Source organism: Thermobia domestica, chromosome 5 (genome assembly GCF_964235325.1).
Source record: "Thermobia domestica chromosome 5, izTheDome1.hap1.1, whole genome shotgun sequence".
NCBI classification, from domain to species: Eukaryota; Metazoa; Arthropoda; class Insecta; order Zygentoma; family Lepismatidae; genus Thermobia; species Thermobia domestica.
In genome coordinates, this window is record NC_137458.1 from 306,462,631 (window position 1) to 306,473,106 (window position 10,476).

The 10,476-nt window shown below is 35.9% G+C and overlaps 1 protein-coding gene across 1 annotated transcript; it reads left to right on the plus strand.

The window, feature by feature from the left end:
* Nucleotides 1-6,666: 6,666 nt before the first annotated feature.
* LOC145685629 (uncharacterized) lies at nt 6,667-7,335 on the plus strand. The gene has a single exon (XM_081758019.1). The coding sequence runs from the start codon at nt 6,667-6,669 to the stop codon at nt 7,333-7,335; it is 669 nt and encodes a 222-aa protein (XP_081614145.1).
* The last annotated feature ends 3,141 nt before the right edge of the window (nt 7,336-10,476 follow it).

Genomic DNA, 10,476 nt, shown 5'->3' on the forward strand with positions numbered 1-10,476 from the left:
ATATTATTTTTGAATTTTAACAAAATATCCTATATTTTCACTTTGCTTCGGGGATGGAAATAAATGACATTTTAATGTGGGTAGGTATCTTCATAATTTCGGAGGGCAGACACTTTGAAAAGTGTAATGGTCTGACAAACCATCCACTGCTCAGTCCATTCTTGGTTAATTTCTAACCGGAATGTAATAATTGTAAATATTATGATATTGAGTGTTGCTGTAGATTTAAACAACAATTTTCATATCGTAATCAATATTTTGAAAATATTTATGTGTGCCCATACTTGAATTTAATTTGTGTGCTATATATTTGATTTATAGTAGTAATGGTAATTGAAATAATACTACTACTAATAATATCAATAAATGAAAACATATATACAGTTATTGTATTAGTTTTCAAGAATGATTGAAGTTGTTTTTAATGCAAGTAAATGAATGCTTTTTGAAAACAGTAAGAAAATAAATTCATGTCATATTTAAAAGTACAAGGCACTACATTAGTAAACATTTTAGGTTACAATAATTATTAAATATATCAGTAAATATAATGTCTTTGTATTTAATGGTAAACAAAGCCAGTAATTAGTTGTTCAATTATTAAATGTGATATTTTGAAAGAAAATAATAACAACTTTGTTTATGTTTTGTTGTGTTTAAAATTGTGGCACTAAATATTTTGAAATAACAAATAATAATATAATGAAAGACATTGATAAACTTTACTGAAATTATGGCCCAACCGTAATCCGAAATTCGTTTCGTATGGCCCACGTGTTCGTTACCGTATTTCCGAAAGGACTTTGAAAATTTTTCGTTATATCGTCACGAGAAGAGTTAAGTGATGTTAACCCTTTGAAGACCAATGGATGAAATTTGGTGACAATGGTGAAGTGATCAGTGTTGCAGGGTTCTATTTGTTTTTCTCTCTCCCTCAAAACAAATGTCCTGCCGAGCGCCAATGTAACCATACGGTTCAGCTCAGTCAATTTTTAAGAAGAAAATTTTAACTTTTTAAATGAACCTCGCATAATAGTGCTCCCAAGAATTTTTCTCTCAGCCAACAAACGAATATGCATATATGTATGTACGTCTCGACTGCAACGGAGATCGCAGAATTCCCCTCTCCTTCCCATATAAGGAACTAAAATTCAGCACAATGGACAAACGTCGTCTCTAAAAATTCCAATGTACGGCTTGTCATAGCTATTTTTAGCTCTTGACATCACCAAACTGCGTAGCAAACCGATTCTTTTGCCTAGCAACACGATGAAACGGAGGGAAAAGGTGCTTTAGTCTGACTTACACATTCGTTGGAACTACCACGAGAATTTAGTGCGCGCGACTGAAATGAAAATACAAGTTGAAATAACATTTAATTCTTGTTAGTACGAAACGTAACTTTAGAACCAATGCCGTGATAATGAAGATGATCACCAATTTTAAAGTATTTGTTTACAAGTAAAAGCAAAAGTCATTACAGCGACATGGAGTAGGCAAGCAGCAAAACCACTAGTTCGTCAAAAAGAAGATGAGTGGAAACCAACCCGCCAACCTTCTGGACATACCCTCAGGAGCCGTCAATGACACTTCCTTTTCGATCGTCACAGTGAGTAAACAGTGCTAGTGAATAATAAAAATCAACCATGTGACGAAACATAACGAATAATTCGTGTCAACCGCGACGACCGCGTCTTTCGTATTAAAGGGCCTAAATTATTGGTTATTAAAAGTGAAGTGCCACTGTTTATGTAATATTTGTTCATAAAGTTTTAGTGTTGTGAATTAAAAGCAAAGATAGAAATTCGAGTATCTTTTCAACATAATAATTATGGTTTAAATTTATATATGTTAATTTTAAGAAACAACTTAATTCATTTTTCTTTACAGCACGAGTGATTAGCGCCTATGCAACTTAGTAATACATACATTAATAAATTGCATTAGCGCTATAGAATACAATTGGAGTGAACTTTATGCCGGTTTCCCGCAACGTTCTGACCGCACTCTGAACCTGTTGTCCGACGGCTATATGATCAGTTGTAATGGTCGATCCAACCCACTAGTGAATGCTAAAGATGACATTCGAACGGTGGAGAGTCGAACCCCAGACCATAGTAAAAGCGTAAGCCCACTTTGGGACCGTAGGACACGAACCACGTACAGTAACAAAAGGGTTTATCCCGATAGGGAGTGAGACGTACCTGGATCGAACCCAGTACTGTTATATATGGAAAACAGACAGGGATAGACGAGAATCGAACCCAGGACAGTTATATATGATTTTCCTTTGTGGGAACGTACCAGGACTCGAACCCTGATACTGTCATAAGCCCGTAATGTTAGTTTTATTAGAAATTGGAATATTTAAATTATGAATTAATTTCGATAAATATGTATAAAAATATTTTTTATTAGCTTTTCCGCTTGGTTGATTCTCTTTGATACAGAAAATGATTTTATATTTCAACTGAAAGGCAGAAGTTGAGTGCCGTTGCGAATTATGTGAGGTATCATTTTCAGGTTTTTCTTCATTTTATTATATGCGGACTGCTTGGAATGGTTCCATTTTTTGTCTTTTATAGGTAAGCAAATGTGAGCGAATTGGGATTTGTTGTGCTTGTAAAGAGATGTCTACTGATTACTGTTTTTGTAGTTTCAAATAAATGATCGAATGAGTTGATTAAAATCTTTGCATGTGTTTAACGTAATTATTTAAATATTGAATATTGTAAACGATATAATATTGAAAACGTTTAATATATAAAGTTTTAAGTTAAAATTGTTATTGAGTTCTTGAAATTGTTGGAAAATTATAGATTTTATTATAGTGTTTTTCTAATCATCAGGAAAATAAAAATAGTGATTAATATACCTAATGAACATTAATACGAATGCGATGTTTGAAATTTGAGTATTTAGTTTTGATCTATGGCACCCTGCTTTTGTTGATAACAACATGTTTTTTAAGTAGGCTAGTAGTACAGGAAAAATTGACTAAAAAAGTGTTATTCTGAAAAAAAATTATTCCCAATATGAAATTTTCGTCAGGGGTCACATTTGGTATTGGATTTAAGAATCTAATGAGTCCATAAAAATTCGAGGAGGGGAAAGTCGTTTTATTGGGGGGAGGGGGAACTCGTGAAAAAATGAAAAATAAATATTCCCAACATGGAAGTTTGGTCAAGGGTCACATTTGGTACTGGATTTAAGAATCTAATGAGTCCATAAAAATTCGAGGGGGGGTTCGTTTTTTGGGGGAAATTCGTTTTTTGGGGGGAGAGGGGGGAACTCGAAGAATAGTAAAAACTTAAAAAGTATGTCATATAGGGTGTCTGCTAATAGGTTTTGAGGTACGCTGAATCGATTAAAGCTAGTATCAAATTGATAAAGCAAGTAGTTTTTAATATAAAAATGTTTAGTATAAATACGTGCAGTTGTTTTTTGTGATGGAGAATAGTCTAATATCAGCATAACGCTTTTTGGACAATCTTGCAATTCTAATGAAAACTGCGACCTGTTCTTTTAACATTTTGAGAAAATCATTCTTAGTTGCTGTCTGTAGATGAAACTGTAATGTAATTCAAGATATAGGTTTAGATCAGATTTAACTGGAAGTTGGCATGAAGATCACCAGAATGAGAGATCAAAAGATGTGAAACTGTTTTGTTTACATTGTTGGAGTCGATATCTGTTTAAGAAAAGTTAACGAATGTCGATCATTAAAGAAATATTAAGATTTCGTGTTTACGGAACGTTTGTTGTGAAGAAATTGTGTTTTTCATATTTTTTAAATGTGTAGTCATCTTGTAACTTCTGCTGGTACTCGTTTCATGCGTGAGTTTACGTTCCCTGATTTACGTAGTTGGGTCTTCTTTTAAGGGTAGTAGTAGTCCTGTGAACAAATATTTTACTAATGATGTCATCAGCACGACTTGGTTCTTAATTTGAATCTCATTCTGAGATTATTAAAGAATAGTTTAATACAGCATTAGTTACTTCATTTACTGAAGGCGTTGATACATTATATGTTATTTTGTTGTTTTGCAAGAGTTTTTGAAAATCACGAATCGATATTTAATAAAGTATGCAATATAAATAACCACTGCATTGATTACTAAATGCATTGTTTTCTTTTTTACTTTCAGGGTATTTGTGAGCTGGATGATGAATCCACATCGTAAAGGAAGCTTTTGGATACTGTAAAAGCTGGGCAAAAATCTAACTTGCGAACTGAAAATGTGTGACACTGATTGTGAAGGTGATGACGGGGAAACCTACGACCTGTGTTTTATTTGTGATGAACTAGTGGAGAGTGAAAAAGTAGTTCCAAGTCCTGCAGCTATACAAACTATTATAAAGTGTAGCAAAGAAAGAGGAGATGGGAAGTACAAGTTGGTAAAGGAAGATAGCAGGATAGTAGTCCATCGATCCTGCAGGAAGAAGTATACAAAATCATTTTATGTCCATAAGGCTAAAAGAGAGTCAGGAGAAACGGAAGATGAATTTGCCTACTCGCCACAGAAACGGTTAAGATCAACAGGTAGTTTTGATTTTGTTGGTGTCTGTTTTTTCTGCTGTGAGAAAGTTGCTGCTGATCTAAGTAAGAAAAATGTGAACAGAAAAATTCGTGTTGCTAGGTCTGATAGTTTCAAAAATCAGTGGAAGCAATTGCCCTTAAACGGAGAGACAAATGGGGACGGGAAGTTTATGGAAGAATCTGCACAGTGAAGATTGAGGTCGTGCAACCGAAATATCACTATGCTTGTTGGAAAAACTTCCAAAATATAGGTGCTTCTACATCAACGCCAGGACGTCCTCAAAGTGATGAAATCACCCAAGGTATGCAGGTTATATACTCATTTCTTGAAGAAAGCGATGATTGCTAATTCTCAATGAATGAACTGAGCGAAGTAGCGTCAGATTACTCGATCAGCATACCAACAATAAAGATCAAGTTGCGTGAGCGCTATGGGGATGAAATAGTAATAACGAGCGATGAAAGAAAACGAACAGTTGTATGTTTCCGTAATACAGGTGAATAAATCATAAGTGATCGCTGGTATGAAGAGAGAAAGAAAAACCAGGAGGATGAAGAAATGACAATCATGATGAAGGCAGGGGAAATAGCTAGAAAATGTATTGAGAACACAATATATGAACAAAGATCATACAGTAACACACGTAATTACGTAAAAGATATATTTGAGAATGTTCCAAAACCTGTTTTTTTGACACTGTTACCCACAAAAAAGATCATGTAAGTCAGAATCACTGAAAAAAAAATGTGCTGTTTTAAGCCACTGCTTGATTTCACTTGTGAAACCAAACTCGTTTTTGTCTCCTGTTCTGCTTGGTATAGCATCTTTCATACATCAAAAAGTTGGATCTAGGTTACTCATTCAAGTGCTCTCAAACTTGGGTGTCTGTGAAAGTTACCATGATTTAAGGGTACTTGAATCATCTATTATCCAAGCTCCATCTCTGACAGTTGATCCTGGCACATTCGCTCAATTTGTTTTCGATAACTGTGACGTAAATGTGAATACCATAGATGGTTCTGGGACATTTCACAATATGGCTGGTATTATGTGCGTCACTCCAGCCGAAGCTGTTCAACACTCTGGCTATCAAATAACTAAGCAAACAAAATTAACACACTCTTGTATAGCTGCAAAGAAAGGGCTAGTTGCAGTCATGAAATGCCCAATCACAAATGGAGTTGGACTGAGTAAATTCACTTTTGCAGATCTAGATAAATTAATGCCTGAGATTAATAAGTATGATGATTTCCCAACACCTGTAGATGTTTTCTGGATGTTTGGTAAAATGTGGAACAAACATGGGATACCTGGCTGGCAGGGCTTTTTGGAAAAAGTGACATCAAGTGAATATAGTGATGTTTCCGAAATAATACAGTTGCCGTTCATCATGGCTCCACCATCTGATCCTGATACTGTTTATACGGCTCTTATGATGGCTATCGAAGAGGGAAACAAAATAGATGTGAAAACCATTTTGTCACTTTTGATTTACCTCTGTTTATGAAAGCAGTAGACATTGTGCTCTCAGCGCCTCCTGATTCTCCATTAAACAGAGTTGTAGTAAGACTGGGTGGGTTTCATCTTCTTATGTCCTTTTTGGGCATGATTGGATTTATCATGGCAGATAGTGGGTTACAAGAGTTACTAAGTATTGTGTACGCTGAGAACACGGTTAAGCACATACTCAGTGGGCATGCTTACGCACGTGCTATCGGTGCTCACATGTTGCTGTGTACAGCTCTTGGAAAACACATACTACAAGACGTAACTGTTTCTCCTGAAGAAGAGATACAAATGAAATATTTACTTAAGGATTTTGAAGACCTACCGACAACCAAAACCCGCATTGAGGAGGATATATTAGTAAAAAGTGTATGTGAACAACTGAAAAAAACATATCACAGAAATAGAAGATCGAGGACCCACGGCAAAGCTTTGGATGCAATACTTTAAAATGGTTACTTTAGTAAAGCGGTTTATCGAAACGGAAAGAACATGGAACTGGGAACTCCACTTGTACACAGTAAAGTTGATGGTACCTTATTTCATCGCAAGTGGACATATACACTATGCAAAAGCATGCTGTATATACTTGCAGCTTATGTCCACGTTGCCTACAAAAATGAACCCAGATGAATACCGTAAATTTGCTGGAGGTTATTCTACCATCAGACGCACGAACAAATACTGTTCAGGAACATCACCAGACATGGTGATAGAGCAAACTGCCAATCGGGAGTTCAAAGTGATGGGAGGAGTAATTAGAAGAGGTTACACAGATAACGTGTTAAATGCATATGTTGTGACGAAACCAGCTTTTTTTGATATTGTTAATGCACTGGAAGATTTCTGTGGAATTAGCTTTTGTACGTCGGAGCAGCATGTTGATGCTCGAGAAAGTCGCGTACAAAGAGACGAATTAGATGTACACAAATTGTATTCATGGTTAGAGTTGCATGATTCTTTTTCAAATTCTACTTCCGTTCTTGTATCCCTTGGGACTGGCGTGACAGGGAATGATTTCATCAATTGCCATTTATCAAAAGAAGTTGGAACTCGAAGGATGAAGGAACTAGTAGGACAGCAACTCCAGGACATAAAATTAAGATGTGATAATATCAGGCCCCTAACAGCAGTTCACTCGTCGCTAAAAGTGCATGACCGAGTCATCAATGTTGATCCATTAATTTTGTATCAACGAATGCTCCTCAAAAGAGACGAAGATCTGTCAACTTTCTTCAAGTATGAAATAGCTCCTTATCCCTTATCGCTATTTGTGAGCTCAGGCTAGCGGAAAAATGTAAAATCTGCTTTGTACGATGAGTTTATAAGTTGTGAACCAGACAGTGAGGATATTTTGTTGCAAAATGTGGCAAGGTAGTCATTGATGGCGGCCACTTGCTATATGCACTGAAGTGGGACACCAAGGAGAAAAATCAAACATACAAAGACTTGTGCAGCTCCTACGTTAATTATGTTCAAAAGAACTTCGCCACGGCATCAATCACAAATTCTCAAAATGTCAGTCAGGCCCTAAAACATGTTGTAGTAGTGTTTGATGAATATGATGATCCAAACAGCACAAAATCAGATGAACATGCGCGCAGGTACAAATTGTCCTGTCCCCGTGTTAATGTCGAAGAGCACCTGCCTGTGTTTGGAAACCAGATGAGGTTCTTGTCTAATGAGGAAAACAAAAAGCAGTTGATAGTTTTACTGACAAAAGCTTTCCATAGCAGTGGGATTGAAGTTCGACAGTCGACTGGATATGCTGACAGACTAATCGTGCAGATTGCCATCGAAGTACCTTCTAGTGCCATTGTCACTCAAGATACAGACATTCTATTCATAATAACAGCTCTTGCTCCAGTCGATCAGGAAAGTTATGTGCTTAAGCCAAAGATTGGGCGACGCAAACGGAAATTATATTCTTCTCGAAGCCTCCAAGAGCAACATGTCGGTGTGAGAGACTATATTCTCCTGGCTCACGCGTTCAGCGGTTGTGATACCACCAGCGCTTTTTATGGTAAAGGCAAGGCGCAGATCCTAAAGTTGCTTGAGACAGACAACCGTTTAAAAACCAGTATCCATATATTTAATAAAAGGGATTCAACGCACGAGGAGGTCATGAACGCTGGAGAAACTATTTTTCTGTGTCTGTATGGTTCTAATGATAGGACACACACACTGGATGCTTTTAGATATATTATGTTTCAGAAGTCTTTAAGGAAAATTACAGCAAAGCTAGAATCACTTCCACCAACGTCCGCAAGTGCAGCACAACATTCCTACCGTACGTACTATCAAGTACAACTTTGGATGGGAAATAAGTTGAATCCGGAAAACGGGTTGGACTCGACAAAAAAATGGAATTTAACAAGCCACCAGGACCACACTCGAGCCTGCTCCAGAAGCTGTACTAAAATTGGTATTTTGCTCTTGCAAAGGAACTTGCTCGACTTCGCAGTGTACTTGCATGAAAAGTGGCGTCAAGTGTTCACCGCTATGTAAAGTCTGTGAAAGAGGAGCATGTCTCAACATGGAAACAGAAGAGGATACTACAACTACCCTTATCGAAGATGAGGTCGAACTTGCGCGTGGTGTTGATGAAGCTATTGTTGATGACGACGATGAGAATTATTTACTATGTTAATACGATTGTTACCTATGATATAATATGCTTCATACAAATTAATTCATCACAGTCTAATTGTAGCACATTTTCACTTTTTCTAGTCACTTATTATATACATTCCCCTTACTTGTCTATTCACATTATTTAGTAGAAAAATCATTTTTATATTAAAAACTACTTGTTTTATCAATTTGATACTAGCTTTAATCGATTCAGCGTACCTCAAAACCTATTAGCAGACACCCTACATGACATACTTTTTAAGTTTTTGCTATTCCTCGAGTTCCCCCTCTCCCCCCAAAAAACGAATTTCCCCCCCAAAACGAATCCCCCCTCGAATTTTTATGGACTCATTAGATTCTTAAATCCAATACCAAATGTGACCCTTGACCAAACTTCCATGTTGGGAATATTTTTTTTCATTTTTTCACGAGTTCCCCCTCCCCCCAATAAAACGACTTCCCCCCTCGAATGTTTATGGACTCATTAGATTCTTAAATCCAATACCAAATGTGACCCCTGACCAAAATTTCATGTTGGGAATAATTTTTTTTCAGAACCAAACATTTTTTCCTGTACTATAGCGGTACGGCGAGTGCCTCGTGTGTTGTGGTGCTCTGAGGAAGAGAGTTAAGTGACCGAAGGGAAGATACAAACATGTTGTTGAAAACAAAAGCAGGGTGGCAGTGATCAAAAACTAAATACTCAAATCTCAAACATCCCTTTCGTAATAATGTTTAATACTTATTTTAATAAGTTTATTATCAATCCTGATGATAGCAAACACACCATACAATAAAAAGTACATACTCCAACCATTTCTAGAACTCAATACCAATTTTAAATTACTAATTTATATTTTAATCCTTTTTTATATAATCAAAAAATATGTCTAATATATGCAAATAATTAATCTTTCTATTATTACATTTCTTGTTGACTTCACATATAGTCAATATCAGACATTATTAACCTCGTGTACTAAGTATCCAGCTTTTCACATTGATTTTGTTATCAGAAGCCAACAAAACAGGAAACCACACTCACCAGTCCGCATACGTTACAATGAAAAACGACCGAAAAATCATACCTCACATAAGTAGCTCTGGCTCTCAAATTTTGCTCTTCAGTCCAAATATAAAATCAGTTTCGGTATCAAGGAGAATCAGTCAAGTGGAAAAGCAAAGAAAAACACATTTATTATTACACATATTTATTCAATTTAATTTAAAATTTAAATATTCCAATTTTGAATCATGCTCTAGTAAAAACATAACTACAGGCTTTCTATTAATCAATTTCTTGTTGACTTCACATATAGTCAATATCAGACATTATTAACCTCGCATGCCAAGTATCCAGCTTTTCACATTGCTTTTGTTATCAGAAGCCAACAAAACAGGAAACCACACTCAGCAGTCCGCATACGTTAAAATGGAAAACGACCGAAAAATCATACCTCACATAATTAGCTCTGGCTCTCAAATTTTTCTCTTCAGTCCAAATATAAAATCAGTTTCGGTATCAAGGAGAATCAATCAAATGGAAAAACAAAGAAAAACACAATTATTATTACACACGTTTATTCAATTTAATTTCAAATTAAATATTCCAATTTTTAATCATGCTGTAATGAAAATATAACTACAGGCTTTGTATTAATCCATTTCTTGTTTACTTCACATATAGTCAATATCAGACATTATTAACCTCGCATGCTAAGTATCCAGTTTTTCACATTGCTTTTGTTATCAGAAGCCAACAAAACAGGAAACCACACTCAGCAGTCCGCATACG

What these genes read in the sequence shown, in the direction of transcription:
- LOC145685629 (XM_081758019.1), top strand. Translation starts at nt 6,667, where the DNA reads ATGAACCCAGATGAATACCGTAAATTTGCTGGAGGTTATTCTACCATC.